General features: G+C 33.1%; 2 protein-coding genes across 11 annotated transcripts; both read right to left on the bottom strand.

Annotated features, from left to right (window-relative positions):
* Positions 1-451: 451 nt before the first annotated feature.
* LOC137831515 (protein LIGHT-DEPENDENT SHORT HYPOCOTYLS 5) lies at positions 452-1,778 on the bottom strand. The gene has a single exon (XM_068639225.2). It carries the CDS (start codon positions 1,455-1,457, stop codon positions 792-794), a length of 666 nt encoding a protein of 221 aa, XP_068495326.1. The 5' UTR covers positions 1,458-1,778; the 3' UTR covers positions 452-791.
* A 1,347-nt stretch (positions 1,779-3,125) lies between these two features.
* LOC137831514 (Rab3 GTPase-activating protein catalytic protein) lies at positions 3,126-17,225 on the bottom strand. 10 transcript variants are annotated; one of them, XR_016521413.1, is made up of 22 exons: positions 16,776-17,225; positions 16,622-16,665; positions 16,434-16,497; positions 16,052-16,166; positions 15,880-15,956; positions 15,689-15,786; positions 15,230-15,401; positions 14,285-14,495; positions 12,740-12,851; positions 11,710-11,828; positions 11,493-11,585; positions 10,524-10,652; positions 10,252-10,385; positions 9,423-9,512; positions 9,216-9,302; positions 8,074-8,203; positions 7,913-7,984; positions 6,991-7,030; positions 6,229-6,515; positions 3,839-4,372; positions 3,561-3,772; positions 3,126-3,442 (listed from the first exon to the last, which is right to left on the bottom strand). XR_016521413.1 is itself a non-coding variant. In XM_068639222.2 (22 exons), exons 1-22 carry the CDS (start codon positions 16,857-16,859, stop codon positions 3,143-3,145), a joined length of 2,835 nt encoding a protein of 944 aa, XP_068495323.1. In that variant the 5' UTR covers positions 16,860-17,225; the 3' UTR covers positions 3,126-3,142. The 10 variants fall into 10 exon arrangements, 5 of the variants coding, with proteins under 5 accessions (XP_068495323.1, XP_090159357.1, XP_090159358.1 ...); XR_016521412.1 differs by having other exon boundaries at positions 3,839-4,016; XR_016521410.1 differs by having other exon boundaries at positions 9,229-9,302.
* Positions 17,226-18,443: the final 1,218 nt, after the last annotated feature.

Here is an 18,443-nt window from a genome sequence, read left to right as displayed (position 1 = left end):
GGGACCATTAAAAAGTGTTGCATGGAGTAGTATAAAGAAGGATTATACCTTCTAATTCACTCATTCTGTGTTGTTGTTTAACAAAACAATGACTAGAGGGGAAAAAATCTATAATTATCTACCCTCTCAAACCCTGAAATGACTATGATTGTTATCAGGGTCAATTCCTAGTCATGGACTGAGACATGACATGTTGTGATTTTTTTCTCGCTTTCCCATTGTTCAAAATGTTCAAATCTGTTATGTATACACCACTGATGGAGCTTCACCAGGTCAAGACAAAAAGGAAAGGTCATTTCAAACAAAGAGGGTCGATGTGCTTGCTAGTTTCCTTAATGGCATCATAGGAATATATACTGTGAAGAAAAAAAATGTACCACCAGTCTTTGAGCTCTCTCCTTTACTCTCCAACAGTAACCCCACAAAGGAACCATGAAATTATGAGTCCAAATTCATGAAAATGAAAGCTCTTAGCTCCACTACAATGGATTCATTTGAGTTTAAATCTTAACATAAGCATTAAGTACCCTTTTCTTCCAAAAACAATATACTCAAATGAGAAGAAACCTAATGATGAAGGGCCATGTGAAATACAACAAGGATATGAAGAATGATTGCGAATATTTACACCTAAATTTGGTTGATGGAAAACCATGATAATATATATAGTATGCAACTTGACTTAACTATAAGCCGTGTGATCAGAATTGATTTTCTTAGAAAACTAAATATAGGTAGTGTAGTGGTAAGTAACCCTAAAAAATGGTAAAAAGAAAAAATAAAGATTGAAACTATGGTGTGGTTGTGGTTGTTGTTGAAGAAGGTAAACTAGCACTAGAAGCAGCATCAACACCAAGGCTACTATCATTGTTGTCGCTCACTGGAAGAACTATACTACTACTATCACCACCACCACTATGACTCACCTTAGAAACTTTCGTGGTGGTCCTCTTTCGCTTCTTCTTCTCGTAGGGGACCCCTCTAGCTTTGGCCTGACCCTCTTTCACCTCCTTCAGGTAAATCATCACAGCCTTGGCGCCAAACGGATTACACTCAGAACGGCCACCGTTTTCTTCGTACGCCGCCCTGAGTCGGCCGATGAGAGCATCAAGGCTGCCCCATGCTTGCTTGAGAGGGCAGGGGCAGGATGCCGGAGGGTTCGGGTGTCCGAAATATGGACACTCGGATATGTGGACCTTGGTTTTGCCGAACTGGTCCAAGTACTTCAAGAATTCAATGACGTGAGCTCCACTGCACCGTGCTAAGGTCAATGGGGGCTTGTGGTTGTGCAGGTACTGGAAGAAGGTGTTCCAGTCTCGACGCTTCTGGGATTCATAGCGGCTTGGTGGTGGTACAGGTGATGATTGAGATTGTGGTGGAGCTGTGGATGATGATGATGGAGGAGGTTCTGTGGTGGAGGGTGGTTGGGGTTGTGCTCCTTGTGATGATGAGTCCATGATGAAGAGCTTGTGGAACAGTGTGATGAGGTTGGTTGAATTTTGATGGGTGTGATTTGAGTATTTTTTTTAGGTGAGTGTGGTTTTTGGTTTTGTTTTGGTGTATGGGGAAGTGAAAGAAAAGAGTTTTGTTTTTGGTGAGTGTGAATGAATGAGAGTGTGATCAAGGTTTGAGGTTGATGTTTTCATGGGATAGAATTTCTGGCTTTTGTTTTCTTTTTCATGAGTAAGAAAGAAAAAGAGAGAGAGAGAGAGAGAGAAGAAGAAAAGGGGGAAAGGGAGCATTAAATTGATTGTTTTGGTCTTTGGAGTGAGAGAGAAAAACCATAGAAACAATAATAATAGTAATAATATATTAAATTTGGACAATAAATAACAATATTTATAAAATGATAAAAAAAATACTATAGGTTGATTTTTTATTTGTCACTAAAAAGAATAAAAAATAACTATACGTTAAAAAAGATATTGACCCTGTGAATATGGCATTATATGTTGATACTCTATTTTATATTCTATATTCCCTTCACAATTGAAAAAAAAAACATTTTATCATAATATGACATTTTATTAGAAAAAACAGTTGTAAAGTTAGAAGTAATTTATGAATGATGTAAAAAATAACTTTTTCCATATGTTTTGCCAATTTTTTTAGCAATGTTATTGATTTTTGTTCTTTGATTGGTTTTTGTTTGGAGCTAATTTTGTGATCTATTTAGAATAGACACTTGACCCATTCATTAACATTTTAGTCCAATAAATGCAATCTGTTTTCTAAACAATGTTAAAAGTTAGAATGAGCTGAAAGGTTAAATCATCAACCAATGTTTTTGTAAGAATTTTTAAACATATAAGACAATGAAAAAATAAATCTAGGATGGGACACGTTAATGAAAATAAAAAATAATAAGTTAAGGATTTATGATTGTAAATCAAATCTTACATAAATTTTTAAAGCAATGAAATAACATCTTAAGTAATTGTAAAGAGTGTTTATTTTGTAAAGCAATTGTAAATAACATCTTAACTTACTGATGATTGAGGTCTAATGTGACAACTGCTCTTCAATTTCAATCACAGTTCATATTGCCTAAGGTTTTATTCTATTGATGTTCATCAATTGTATGGTTTTATTCCCACAACTAACACATACATTTACCAGATCAAAGTCACTTACTTTATGATAAATGATCAAATTTTACAACTTGTAAATTTGTATTTGTGTAATGTGTGGATAAAATGGAATATTTGCAATTTACTAATGCAAGTTTGAAAGCAACACATGATATCCGCATATCAGAAGTCTCATATAACTTGGCCTTAAAATAGTTGAAAAATCATGTAATGATGTTTGATTTTGATATTAAGTTTATTTTTTAGTTTTGTCTAAATGTTATTTAAAAGTGTTTCTAGATTACTGAACTACTAAAACTGATTAAATAAATAGTTTAAAACTAATAGATGAGTAGAAATGGATTATTTATTTATTTGTTTAAATTGAATTATTGGTAAAGTTTCAATTACATTTTGATCCCTCTGTCTTAGAATTCAACCAACAACCTCATTCCAATTTAGGGCAGGATTCAATTTTTGGGAGGAGGTTTAGCAACGATTTAATTATAGGACAGATGCCATATGTGACTAATTCCTAAAAATAAAAACTTGTAGTAAGTAAACACCATAAATTAATCACACGAGACAACAGAAAGTGATACACGTAGGTCATTAGACGTCCCACATATATACATTCTGTAAGTTTGAATTTCTTGTTGAGAAACACTACCACTAGGAGCTGCATAGTGATTACCATTATTCACTTTATCACGCAGCGAAAAAATAATCTCCCGGACGATTGGTTCATGGCCATTAAGAAGATTTCCCATGCTCAAAACTTTTCTCCAAGATTGGTTAGCAGTAGGAAGAACAAACATATTTGACAACACTTCCCTCTCAAGGTCCCTTACTTCGTGTTTCTTGTCAAACTCCTACGTAAAGATAGCACGAAAGATAGTGGAAATGCATGTCAGTTCAATGCTAAGAAAGATTGGGATATTACCCAAATCAACAAGGGTATTTCAGGCATATATTGCAAGCATCTCTCACCTTTTCACCAATGTCCTCTGTGAAACCCTTTGCCGTTGTTTGAACATAAAAATTGTAGTAATCGCTGAAAATTTCTCTGGAGAGGCGTGGTGCTTTTAAAAGCTTACGGTGAAGGGAAGCTGCAAGAGTGAATAACTTCTCGACTCGTTCATGAGTACCAGTTAGTCGTCTTAAGTCTTCAATAGTCTCACTATCTCCAGACAAACGATTTACTGCAACATTGTAAATGTATTAAAAATTATTATTCTTTTCCAATCAAGAGAAAATTAAATAGATACCTTGCAAAGGCCTCAAAGCAGATGTCATTGTAAGATAAAGTTGCTGCATCTCAGTCTCCATCTGTTTCAGTTCTCCATAACTGGTCTGATTTAGTGTGTCGGCAGCTGCTCTAAAGGCAGTACACACCATTTGCTCAAGCAATTCATGTGGTTGTAGAGTTTCAAGGTAATGAAGGACCTGGAAAATTGAGAGTATAAAAATTATAGCACACAATACACACAGTGAACAGCATATCTCAAGCAATCCATATACTTACTATGTAGTAATCTATTTATTCTTTACATGAATATACAGCAGCAATTTCATTTGAAAAAAAAACAAACTAATTTGATTATTTGATCACAAGAAAATGTTACAAGAGAACAATAATAATTTAAACGTTCATCTGTCTTGCATGCATGGCCCTCAATTCACCAAATAACCCTAGTTCAAGGCTTTAGCTATGTGAGCACTTTTTCCATTAAACCACACATTTTCCTTGGTACTTTAATCACTTATATGTGTTGAAGGGCATCCAGTTAACCCACTAGGACCTGCATTCCAAAGTAAATTTTCTTGTATAAACTTTAATTGCAATGACCCACGAAATCAGATAAATATGCATGTATTGTATATCTTTATTATAACTTTAGAAATATAATATATATTCAAAGCTATTTAGTTATCAATTTTAATTATACAAAAAATAAACATCTATCCTATGCAAAGCACAAACAAAAATACAAGTTATTGATGTGCGTGTACACAAATAAAGCATTCTTATCCCATTTTGCTGTCACAAAAGCTACCTGAAAATGACGCCACTGACTCGTGAAACCCTTTGTTGTAGACCTTTGCCCGTTACCCAAAAGAACATAGTAAAATAATTCAATTCAAAAAGAAAAAACAAAGACAAGAAAATGTATTGCATGTTCTTGCTTTTTGTTCTGACCTTTGGAAGAACCCAGAGAGAAGCTATATACATATACGACATGAAGGCTTTTCCAAAAACATAAATGTTTGGAGCATTTTTCAAAACTTGCGTTGATGGAAAGGTCTACAACAAAAGTCATTTACCTTTTATGAGGGTACATGGAAATGTATCAAAACAAAGAAAGAGACCTGCCTTTGGATATTATTAACTTGGAAAAAAACTTATGACCGAGTGCCAAGAGTAAGAGAATGTTGTACTTTTCTGCAAGGATATGCTTACATAAAAAAAGCTAAATCTTGAGTCCTTTCTTGTTCAAATTGATTATGAATGTGTTTACTAGGGACATAATTTTTGCGGAAGATACAGTTTTGAATAAGGAATCAAAGGAAGTTAACTATATTGAATTCGGAATCAGAAGGTTTTAACTTGAATAAGAGTAAGATGGAATATATATTACCAATGGCAAAAAATAAGAGGAATATGACTTGGAAGTAAAAATGAGATAATATGTCATATCACAAGTTTCTAAATATACCACGGATCAATATTATAAAATGATGAACTTAATGAGGTCGGACACCAACTGAAGGGTTACAATGGTGAAGGCATGCATGCATTATTTGTGATCACATAGAACCTAATAAGCAAAAAAGATTATGATATTTTTATGCAATCAGCCATATTCTCTGATAATAAATGTCGGTTAGAGTGACAAGAAAAAAAATGTGGGAGTAACAAATGAGAATGTTAACATGGATGTGTGACTAATAATGACCACAAGAAAGGATACGATACAACATGACAAAGAGATATTGGGGTGATACCGGTTGAGAAAAAGATGATACAAAATTGGTTAAGGTAATTTGAACAAGTGGACTTTTCTTCAAAGATTTATTTTCTAATAAAAAAATTCTGCTTGCTGACTAGAAGACCAGCACCCTTTCAGCTGATATAACTTTTATGCCCAGTCATTTCTACCAATGTCCGTAGAGGTACATCAAATGACACAGGAGCATGAGTCACAAATCAACTGCGACTCCGACATGGCACTCCTATTCAAAACTGAAGCACTCCTCTCATTATATTGGATTTTAGGATCTAGATGCTGCATCAAATTGACTTAAATTTCAAGTTTTGACCATCCCTTAGAGGATCATCATATTTAGCTGTCATTAAAAGCACAACATATTTCATATTCACCTCAGAAACAAAAAAGAGGGAAACGATTACTTATCAAGATAAAATCTATAAGACTATTAGGGTACAGCTCCTATTATCATTAAGATCCTCCTGATAGATCCACTAGAATGAGAAAACAAAGCAATGGCTTCAAGTTTAAATGGCTCAGCTCTCCCATCGATATGAGAAACCAAGTAAGAAAAATAATGTTATTCTACTATAAATTACCAGGTGGCCAAAAATCTGAATAACAATAGAAAAAGCAAAACAAATTCAAACTTTTAGAAAAATACTTACTTTTTCTCCTTCCCTATTCGGATCAAGAAGAGGTTTCTGTTCAGAAGCAGGAAGAGCAGGTGCACTATTCCAGAGCTTTCTCCATAAATTTCCATGTTCAGACATTCTCTTTGAAAGCCTCCCTTGTGGAGGCCAACTATCTTTTGACTTTTTAATGTCAAGAGCACTGGATGATGATGATTTACTTTCCTCAGGGTCATCATACTCTTCCCAATCCCCAGGTGAATGCCACCGAATAAAATCTTCAAAGATAGCATCTGGATTTGCCGCCTTAAATGCTGACATATCTAGTAACAAAGCGATTTTTGGTCTGTCAGATCATGTATCCTTATATTGAAGAATTTTTGCATAAAAAACTTCATTATATACACATACACACATACAGTTCCATTTGGATCAGAGTAAACTGAACTAGCGGTACCAAGCATATTAAGAGTCAATTCTATGGGATTGAGTTAGATCCAAACCCAGATTCTAAGAGTATGGTATTGTGAACATAACCTCATGAGTGAAAAATTATATTAATGAAAACATCATTCCGTTATATTGATGAGGCAGGTACATCAAATTAGAAAGCATTGTGCACATGATCGTCTAGTAAATGTGTGATTTTTAAATTATTTTTTAACATCACATGCTCAGAAATCAGAATTAACTGTATTCTTTTAGAAAACAGAAGAACTCAAGACATGATCAATGCCTACCCAGTGTTATTACAAACATATACTATCCATTATCAACAAAAGTACATGTAATTATTACCTGAAGTTAAGATATCCTTTTCCAGCTGAGCAGAGAAATTCTGAAAATAAAAAGGAATTGCTAAGTAATGATGTAAAATATGAAATAGAAGTATAGAACATACATCACTCCAGCTGCATCCCCTTTTTTTAGTTCTAGATTTGCAAGCAGAAATATGCATAAATTAATCTGATGATAATGAAGCTTCAAAAAGTTCAAGGAAGGAGATGGTACCAAAAAACTTTCAGAGTTGCCTTTGGAAAGAATAAGAAAAGCCTTAAAAATAATCTGTTGGGTACTTAAGTATTATGGGATGTATAAGTCCCACAACAAATAATATGAGATGTTTGGTGGAGTATTTAAGTATTTGGTTCTCCCATTTTAATAGTGTTAGCTTTTGAGGATGAGCTCCTCAAGTATTTGAGTGCGTACCCAAGCCCAACTAGACAGCACTATGTCACAATATTGTTTCTGTAATTCATATTTTAATTTTACACATCTTAGTTCCCTGAATACTTTATACAGCCATCAATATCTATGCATAACATTCTACAGCTTGGTCTTTTCACTCTACTTAGTCAACCACCTGTAACAGGATTTAGTTATCCAAAAAGAATTTTTCCACATCTCACTTCACACATAGAATATGGGACAACTTTAATATCAAACGAACATATCAGGGTCAAGATAGATATCAGCCTTCTTATAGGAAAGTGATACTATACTTTTAGCAAAAATGTTAACAACTAAGAGACTATACTCCTCAACTTATACTGCTACACCATTCAAATCCTTACATATAACCTCAATTAATTGTTCAATGCATCTTGTTTTCTCATTTACCCCTATGTGAAATGTAAATGAGATCTATGTGGTCTAAGGCTCTAAGCTTTTATGGCACATGATTGCTATTATTATATGCATTGCATGTGTTTGAGCTTACGAATGAATCACCAAAGGCTTCAACAGCCTTAAGCCTCTCCTCATGCATGTCTTCTGTCATAAGTGGTGCTTCCTGTAAAATAGCAAAAAAATGATTAAAAATTGGTGAACTAATATGACATAATGACAATGCCAAATATTATTTGGATACAAGAACACAACCTGTGTGTATGGGGCATGCATACTTTGATGCGACTTGAGTAGCATCATAGAATCAACAATACCAGCAGAACCTCTCCTGGTCAAGTCTGAAGTTTCTTTGTCATTTGACAGATGCACATCTTCGAGCTTTCTGCTAACATTATAATTTTGTTTCCACAACAGCATAAATCATTAGTAGTTGAAAAAAATGCAGCATTAACATAGAACTGGACACCATTTGTGCTAGAAAAATACTTGAAACATTTCCAAGGATATTATAGTATACAACTGTGACTTGAAGTACAAGTGTACAAATCCATAATTATTCTTAATAGCATTATTTGTCACAGAAAAAGCAGTAGTGAAGTTGTGTTTTCACTACCCAGCAGTTGGCCAGTAGTAGAGTGCGCAGGCACACAACCAAAGAGGAGCCCCGAAAAGATTGAAGACACTGTACCAGAACTAAGGATAGACCATCTGATCCCCCCAGGTCAAAGCCAAACTGGTCTTTGAGTGAAAGATTCTAAAACCCAAATATCACTAAAGGCAGACAATTAAATGTGAACTAACTAAAACTAGTATAAAACGAAAATGCTATATTATGTGTCATCCATCAGTCAGCCTAAACCAATTAGAGTCCTAAACCAGCACAGATTACAGAGAATGAGCTACTTTATAAAATGAACATAAGTTTAAAATCACTGGCTTTTTAAGCAAATGAGATCCTCCCTCCTTTTTTCAGGGAACATCAAGGTTGATGAATTTTTCATCTATCTATGCCAGCAAAATAAATTCACAAGGATCTAAATTAGTTACAGTAGCCACTTTTTTCTTATCACTTGGAAAGACCAGAGAATGGTTTCATGCCCAATAAATAAAAACTAAACCTCTCTCTATTCCCCCTATTATAATATAGAGGAAGAAATCAACTTCTAAAATCAAACAAACAAAAGGAACACATCCCCTTATCTAACCAATATACTCTAGTTACATATAAATAAACAAAATATGGATATGCACATAGAAATTTAAAAATTAATTTAACTAAGACCAGTAAAAAGTGGTGACAAAAAAAAATGGAGGAAATGGCTATAAGAGAGTGAGTTGTTTATATAAGCAGTCAGAAGATAGATACAGACAATAACAACCGAGCAGGCTCTCACTTGCTAAGTTCACCTGTCAACTTTCCCAGAAAAATCATCACTGGGTGTCTGTATATTGAATGAGTCATCCCCAACTACACTTTCATCCTGTGATTCAATTAAGACCTATTAACACCCATTGAAAAAAATACTGTAAAGAGAATAAGTGCAGTAATACAACAATTGATCTAACAACCAAAACCAAGAGGGAAAAAACTGGTTTGTGACCTCACTCATGGAATCTATTTGATCCAAACTTCCAATACAGTCTTGATAGTCTTCATTCATCTGGCACTTCCTCTCAATGCATATTGCAAGCTAATACAAAGCAGAAAATGTATAAATTTTATCAATATGTGCTATATAATACATAAAGACAAAAACATCTGAGCTCACTGAAATATTGCTAGCTTTTCTTATAATAACTTATCTAGGGGTACAACAGTACAACTCCACAACAACAAAAGCTTTATCGCTCTATGCGAGGTCAGTAACATGAATCACACAACACCAACTATGACCAAGGTGTTGAGCATGCATGAGAGGAGCAGGGAAAAGGGTGACCTATATTTGGAGGTAGTTATCATTGTCACGTGTGAGCCTTGTGGAATGGGTGTTTTTATAAAAGTGGCAGACATGTAGAAGAGGACGTAGTTATTTTCATATCCTATGAATAGGCGTTGAGAGGTGACTCCCTTTGAGAGATCCTCGAGTTGTATTTTCACTACCCTGCAGTGGCATTTTTGTGATAATACCAGTCTTGTTTATCTTAATTTCTATTCTGCATTTTTGTTTCTATTTTCTAACAAAGTACATATGAGATCATCAACAACTATATTTGTGTAACCAACACACTAACAAATTTAAGAGAAAATTCATCAGAACTCAAAGAAACAGAGTCAAGAATTTTTAATTTTCGATAAAAAAAAGTGGACTAAGAATGTTCTAGAAAAAAAATTAATGTTTTAACATAAATTTCCACATAAAATATACAAAGCAAACAAGCACATAATGACTACATTTCAGTAAAGATTCTTAATAGATAAAAACAAATTACCATCTGAAGTTTCTGGTTAATCAAACAAGTGGACAGGTCAATTGATCCATTAGTTGGCATCCTGGGCAATAGTTGTGACTCCTCCCAACACCACCTAACCTCCCGAACAAACTCTATCCATAGCACAGCAATAGCTGACAGAGACCAAAATTGGGTAATACAAATGAGATATCTAAAAAAATAAATTCTTAATAGATGAACAATTTAGTCCTACTCTCTTAACTAGGTTTAGGTAATACAACAAACAAACCATAATTACTATTGGCAAATACCCCGTATATTGCAGTTGCCGAACCATAGAGAATGTAAGCAAAATTGTGCAAAGAGTGAAACAAGAGGTGCGCCTTTTATAGCTCGAGAAGTCTTATGTCCACTATCAGCAAAATCTGAGAATTGTACACCTGCAGACATTACATCACTGATTATAGTAAATAATGTGAAGTATCAACATCAAATTTAACACTACATTGGAGGCTATTTCTTCATTCAGTGTCCCAAAGTAGCTTGCTTTTAGCAGATTCATTGATAATAGATTGGATGTAGATACAAAACCTAATGGACCGAGCCTAACTTAATTCCAACAACTAGGAGGGGGGAGGATTAATCAATTCTGGTAAGGAGTACTATCCTAATATTCCTAACTATTGAGAAACATCTTAATACACCCCATGATGCCCAAGACTAGACAGCTATAGCATGAAGTTTGTAGAATGACACATGTATGAGAAGCCCGACATCTTCACAAGATGGGTTTTGATACCATATTAGAAAAAGATTGTGCCTATATCAATCCCAAAAGAAAACTCGAGAGAAGACTGACCAAGTTTTATTAGTAGGCGGCTCATATTTTTAAAAATTGATAAATTAACAACAGCGTAAGTACTTGATTATTTACCCAAAATGGAAGACAAAATAAAGGAGGAAGAACTACATACCCTTAATATACCTGACTATTGTGGGACATTTTAATACACCCCTCCATGCCCAAGACTAGAACAGCTATACCATGAAGCTTGTAGAATGACACATCTATTAGAAGCCCAATAGCATGACAAAATAGGTTTTGATACCATATTAGGAAAGACTGTGCCAAAAGAAATCCCAAAAGCAAACTCGGGAAAAGACTGACCAAGTCTTATATGAAGTAGGCTGGTGGTCATCAATTGATGAAATAATAACAGCGCAAGTACTTGAGTATTTACCCAAAATGGAAGGCAAATAAAGGAGGAAGAGCTACATACCATCAATAAACAATTCTTTCAGCACACGATCTCTAACGGTTGGTGAAGGTACGACCATTGCCGATTTTATATTATCAGAACCTGAATTTTCAACTACAAAGGGCCAGAAAAAGGGAAAATAATGAAACCATATGCCAAAATGCACTACTAACCTTGAAACACAAGCCTGCATGAAGAAGTGAACTATACCATAGAATGCACCAAAACAAATTCGAACCTGAAACAAAATCTTCCATAAATTGTGCCTCAAATGACATTTGCAATGCATCAACCAGAAAACGCAACTGAGAAGCGAATCCAACCGGATTCCCACTCCCACTGGAACCTTCTTCAAGTCTATGCATAAAAAATAAGACCACAATATTAAATTTTTGCTAATTATTTAAAAGCATAAGAAGTCAATATTTGACAGAGTTTTGGAAGTAATTGACCTAAAATAAATAACAAATTAAATCTATCTATTAAATATTGCTAGTAGGAGTGGAAATAGGTCGAGCTTGAGTAGCCCTGGGCCTGACCTTCTTTAAAAAATAAAGTATGAATCTAGCATATTACCTGTTATAGGCCTTTTTTTTAAGGGTCGAGCTAGACTTCCATGAAAGTCTGACCTGACCTATAAACCTGTTTAAAACTGTTTTTTTAAAAGCTTTTGAAAGGCTAGTGAAATTATTGTATTATTAGCCTAAATAGGCTCATTAATAATTTCAATTTTCACATATTATTATGTAGTATATGCATAGTTGACTTTGTTATATATAATTATCTATATACATTACAACAAAATAAATTACTCATTTAAAAATCTTCCTATAGTCTTTATGAGTTTGACCTTTTATGGAGTAGGTCATCATGTTTAATAATTAAAAAATATTATACAATTTTAATACATATAACAAATTTAACATAATAATAATACAAACAAAAAATTATTATTCATATTTACTTAAAAAGGTTGACTAAATAGGCCTAAATAGCTTTTTTGTAAAAGCCCGAGTCTGCCCTATTTTCTCAAAATAATCCGTAGTCACCAAAACATTGAAGTATACCAAAAGATTCTTAAGTGTTATAAGCATGCTGATGAAAACGAAATTCTGGCCAGTTGTAAATTGACCAGTAATTCGAACCACATTGAACCTGAATATTATTTATTAAACATTTTGAGCAACAGATATTAATTAATAAAATAAGCAGCAATTGTTCATGATAAATTTGGTTTCTGTATAAACAACTTCAAATTTGGAGTAAACCTTAGAGAGATCAACCACTTCTCAGCTTCATGAGGTGAAGCATTTTCCAGTTCAGCCATTTCCATGGAACTTTCAACCATCTTCTCTGACCATATTGCAATCAGTTCAAAACCTGCATGCATCCTAAGAGTAAATTAAATAGAACTGACATTGACATCAGATCAGAGAACTTCATGAAAATAATGAAACTTGGAGAGGTTTTATTACTCAAAAAGACAAAATCTAGAATAAAAGCACCCAAAAATAATCTAGTCACCAAACAAACTTCTCTAAGGGACAAATGCAAATACACAGAAAAAAAGTAAGAAAAACTATTCAGTTATGCCAAAAAAACCATGCAAATGGACCGGAAAATATGTAAATGAGTATGGGCAAGAACAAATAAATGGAAAAACCCATGAAAATAGGAGAAAAAAACAAATGAGAACAAAATTCAAATGAACAGAAAAGAGAAAAGTTTAGACAGAAATTTATTCAATGGGTGAAAAAATGGACAGAAAAAAAAAAGATGTAAAAAGTGAAAGGAAAAAACCATAGAAATGGATGTAAAAAAATTTAAATAAGCAGGGAAATGTGCAAAAAAGAACATGTAAAATAGGTGAAAATGTTAAACAAGAAAGTGGATGAAAGAAAAATCCCCTTTTATAATATACACAGACACACACATATTATATTATATTTATGTCATATATTACTTTCACATATTATAATGTAAAAATAAATTATTAAATATATGAAAATATTATACCATATTAACTGTATAAAGTCTATATTATAATATGAATATATTATTGTATATATATATATATATATTATTACTATAATCATGATTATAATAATAATATATTATTATTATCATCATTGAGGAGAAATAAGTTACTTTAAAAGTAAATCTAAACAAGTCACTCTCCATCCTCACCTTTTATTTTCTTTTAATCTAACAGTAAAAAATGAGTTGTTCTTCAGAACCATTAGATTAAAAGAAAATAAAGGGTGAGGATGATGAGTAATTCCTTTAAAATCTCTCTTCATAGTAATGGTGGCAGCAATAGTATAATGATCAAAAAAAGAATAGTATAAAAGCAAATAATATATTATCATTTTGTAAGGGAAAGTAGGTAGAAGAAAAAATCCTATATTATTACTATATATATATATATATATATATATATATATATATATATATATATATATATATATATATTATTGCAGATACTCTTAGAGTTTGGGTTTTAGAACTTAATTCAACACCACAAAAATCGGTTTATAAGATGAGAATTATCAAATTTATAAGCTCTATTTAGGACGGATTTTTAGCCTATACAGATTCTGTTTAAGGCATATTTATAGTATATTGAATCTCTGAAAAACCCAGGTGTTTCGGCTCTAAAGTCCCATATGTAATTCTTTGCACATGGAAGAATCATTATACAGTAAAACCCTTTTTGTGAATGTGTAAGTATCAAATTCACTACCTCTAATGAAAGCATCCAATCAAGAAGCCATAGATATTTTTACCTACAAGACCCTACATCCTAGAATTACCTTTAACAGGATCTTCTGCAGAATACCACTCACTCCAAGAACAATCATCATCCCACTGCATCCCATTGGACATTTCATCAGTACTTTCTCCAGATTTGCTAATTTTGGCAACTTTCATATTGTCGTCATCATATGGAAGTGTTCTGAATGTCAGCTTCATCGCAAATCGAACTTTGAAATTATGAACAGACAGATCCATTGTGGAGTAGGCCTTCAGTAGCAAATGGAAATTAATCATTACAAGTGAAAGATAGAAGAACAGTGCAGACATGAAATCAAAAATTTACATAGAACTGCTGGCTATAAGACAAATCAATGGAGGTTATTGTGTATGCAAAGTGTTCAATCAACATATTTTGCGAAGTAAGCCAGAACATATAAAAGGAAAAAAAAAGAACAAATCACACATATAATTTTCTCAGAAAGCTCAAAAGAATTGCCAATTCTTTTTTCCAAATATTAATGTAAGAAAAACATCACTTTAGAAAACTGTTGAATAGAAACAAAGCTTATATTCAATACCATGGGTATTTTTTATGTTGTTCTCCAATCAAAAGCAGAGTTTCATCTCGGTAATCCACGCTGACATCTAAACTGGAATTCCAATTTTGATTAAACAATACCAAAAGCACCTATGGTATTTCTCCTAAGTTGAGTCCATTTTCTTATCCTTCTTACTGAATGATTATTCATTCATGTAACCAATCACTTATTTCAATTCACAATATCCATCCCCTTAGGGAAGAGGTTAGACTAAATGGTAAACCACTTGTACCAAAAAAAAAAACACTTGTACCAGAGCACTAAATGCATCTGCCTCAGTTACAAATAAGAGAGCAAAGTATAGAAGCACAAAGCAGGAAGGGAATGCCAAATTAAAAATGGAAGTGTTCCAACTTCGCAAAATCAAATAGATATTAAATTGAACATGGGAGAGAAACTCACAAACTTAGATACAAATAACTCGTACAGCCCCTCCAAATGCATGAGTTTTATTGAAACCTGACTACCAATTCGATCTGCTTCGAATCTTCTAGTAAATACAGTGCCCATGCTTTGAATTCCAATATAAGCTTTCCGTGATGGATCATGAACTGGAACAAATGCTGGCCATAAACTATGAAACCAACGTCATGAGAAAGCAGATCTCCACTTTAAATTACCAAAACTAAACTGGATATTTAACAAATTCTATTTAAACCCTGTAAAATTTAATCCCATGACAAAGTAACTTCTGTACTACAAAACGAGAGACAACACAAACCCAAATATTAATGTGAAACAAGCTGAGTAGTTATCACATGCAAATATCATACATAAAAATGCAATATAAATATGGCACACATTACTTATTCTAAAGTTTCACCACTCATTAAGTGTTAAAGAGCAATGAACAATGATTACCTTGAACAATTAGACAAAGCAATTGCAACAGCACTCAAGAGCTTGCTAGCCTCTGGAGCATCAAGAACCACACCACTTGCACTCTGAGGAGCAATTACCTAGTGAAATAAATACATGTAAAGTAGTGTTTCCTTATCTTTAGTAGAACCAATAAAATTCCAGTGAAAGGAAAGAAGCAGCATTAAACATACCAAAAACTCCTTTACGCCAAAGCATAACTGCAGATCATGCAAATCGAAGTTCCAGTCTGCAAGTTTTCCTGCATCAACTAGATAAAAATAATAGATTAAAAAAACACTTTCCTCAGCCTAAACATCAACCTAGTAGACATTGCTACCCAACCCCACCGCCAGAAAAAATTACCATCAGGGTCAGTCTTGAAATAGAACTCCATGCAGTAACTTTTCATGGCATACTTCATTTCAGATTTCACCTTGTACAAATTACCGGAATCCTCCAAGAGAACTGCACCTTTTTCCTGGGGAAAAAAATAAATAAAGATGCCATTCCGATCCAAAACAAAAATGACATACATTTTCATTTTCCAACAGCAAAAGAATAATGCAACTTCAAAAACAACACAAAACCCTCCATCAACACCATGTCATTCCTTAAACACCATAGCAAAAATATAATTGAAGAAACCATATCATATCACAAACAAACATGTGCACTTGTATAGCAAGATTCATTTGACACCAACAGCATTCCAATTATGCCAGTTTCTGTTATTTCCAACGCTTACCAATAAATTATTCGGTGCATTAGACATCCATACCCGTAAAACTGCCTCTATTTCAGAAATAAACCTACAAAACACGAAACAAAACTTAAATTAAGTTTAAGTAAAACTAATCGCATCTTCTATCTACGCATTCGAAGAGCACACACACGACAATGTGAATTAATTATCAGCGATACGCAGAGACACACCGTTCCCACGAAGAAGCGACAGTGAAGTCATCAAAGTGCTCGACCTGGGAATTTATCAACACCGAAACCAATCAGCACGTCTAAATCCGATTCAAATTGAGGACCAAAAGTAATTTAGATTCGGTAATTTTTTGCGATGAAAAGAAACACTTACTTCTGGCTCTTCTTCTTCATGTTCGGTGAGTTCATCGTCAGTGGTATCAAAGTGGATCTTCTTGCTAGAGCTGGAGGACGCCATCGAATCCAAAAAGTGGCACAAGGTTCACAGAATGCGAATCGTCGTCATTTCTTCGACTACATCAAACAATTGCAACCATCCCTGAGATCTGATCGTGAATCAATCAAAACAGAATTGAATTTTTAATAATAATGATAATAAAATTATAATTTTTTGTGTGATTTGTAGAAATTTTAAATAAAACCAGAATCTATCTATCCTTCTCAGGTTATAACCCAACTTCTTTTAAGTATAATAGTTTTCCTTCTTTGGTGGGATTAAATAAAGATGTGACTTTTTTGTGGGTTCACAGATTATTCCCTACGAGTAGAGGAGCCAACAATACAAAGTTTTAAAAAATTAGTATTTTTTTTTAAATTGAGTAATTTTGTGATGATAAATTGAGTGTATATATATAACATTTAACCATAAATATAAGTTATATAATGATAATAAAACGTAAAAAGTATTTTAATATGGTTCAAGTTTTTTTAATATTTTAATCATAATTTTAATTCTACATAAATTTATATATTTACTTATAATTTTAAGAAAAATACAACTACATAAATAAAATAAAATTTTATGATTTTTTTCTTAATATTAATATATATATATGATAATATATCATCATTTTTATTTAGCATATTAATATCAATTCATCACTATATTATATATAAAAGAAAACTTAGAGATACATAAATTTGTGAGGTTGGCATGGAAAAAAAAAATATGTTTGAGTGGAAAAGACCGTAGGAAAAAGAGTTTTTAGTACATTAAAACAATGTGATATTAAATAGAGGCTTATATGACAAACGGACTTCACATGGTGATGTAGAAGCTAGTTCCTTTTGTGGAGATTAGTTATTTTATTTCTTTTGACGGAGTTAGTTTCATTTATTTGATCCTGGGTGTATAGTGTAATCCTTTTGTATAGGTTTTTTTTTTTAAAATGCATACGGGGAAGGTATGAAATATGAAGAAGTTGTGTCTCATATGGCGTTGTATAAAAAAATAAATAATGCAAAATGGAAGTGTTTGGTCTAACACACACTTTGTAATTTTTCCATCTTATTTGATAAGCATTTCAGAAGATAAGTGCAAACAAATTGTAGGTTAAGGTAAATATAAAAAATGTTTTCAAAACTTAATATTGTGTTATAGGGAATGTTTTCACCATCTCTCACTAAGTTGATTCGTGTCAAAGTCAAGTCTACATCAAAGATTTTTTAGATATAAGAATAAACCTGTAATGTTCACTAACTATCTTGACACGTGCATATGTCAATTATGGGTCAGTGATCTACCCAATACACATGTGCAACCTAGGGAGATAAGTACTCTCAACTATCAAAGATGTTGTGTGAAGAATATAAGAAAAATTAATGTCGCATGAAGCACATTCAGTATTTCTTAACGATCAAACTCATCGGATGATATAAGAAAGATAAAGATATTCAAAATAAGTTCAAAGTTACTCAACAACCAGAAAAAGGATTCCAACAACTACATTCTTCAAGCACCTATATAAAAGCATGATTTGAAGAGGAAAACAATAAGCTACATCATTATTTGTAAGTGTTAAAATGTTGTCAAATCTCCCCT

The sequence above is a fragment of the Phaseolus vulgaris genome, chromosome 6 (assembly GCF_051622355.1).
Source record: "Phaseolus vulgaris cultivar YP4 chromosome 6, ASM5162235v1, whole genome shotgun sequence".
Taxonomy (NCBI): domain Eukaryota; kingdom Viridiplantae; phylum Streptophyta; class Magnoliopsida; order Fabales; family Fabaceae; genus Phaseolus; species Phaseolus vulgaris.
Note: the sequence above shows the minus strand (reverse complement) of the source record. Positions and strands in the feature narration are given on the sequence as shown.

What these genes read in the sequence shown, in the direction of transcription:
- LOC137831514 (XM_068639222.2), bottom strand. Translation starts at nt 16,859, where the DNA reads ATGGCGTCCTCCAGCTCTAGCAAGAAGATCCACTTTGATACCACTGAC. An exon ending in ATGCACCGAATAATTTATTG is followed by an intron (nt 16,167 to 16,433) that starts GTAAGCGTTGGA and finishes TTTTTTCCCCAG; the next exon opens with GAAAAAGGTGCAGTTCTCTT. An exon ending in AGTTATTTGTATCTAAGTTT is followed by an intron (nt 14,496 to 15,229) that starts GTGAGTTTCTCT and finishes TTGCTACTGAAG; the next exon opens with GCCTACTCCACAATGGATCT.
- LOC137831515 (XM_068639225.2), bottom strand. Translation starts at nt 1,457, where the DNA reads ATGGACTCATCATCACAAGGAGCACAACCCCAACCACCCTCCACCACA.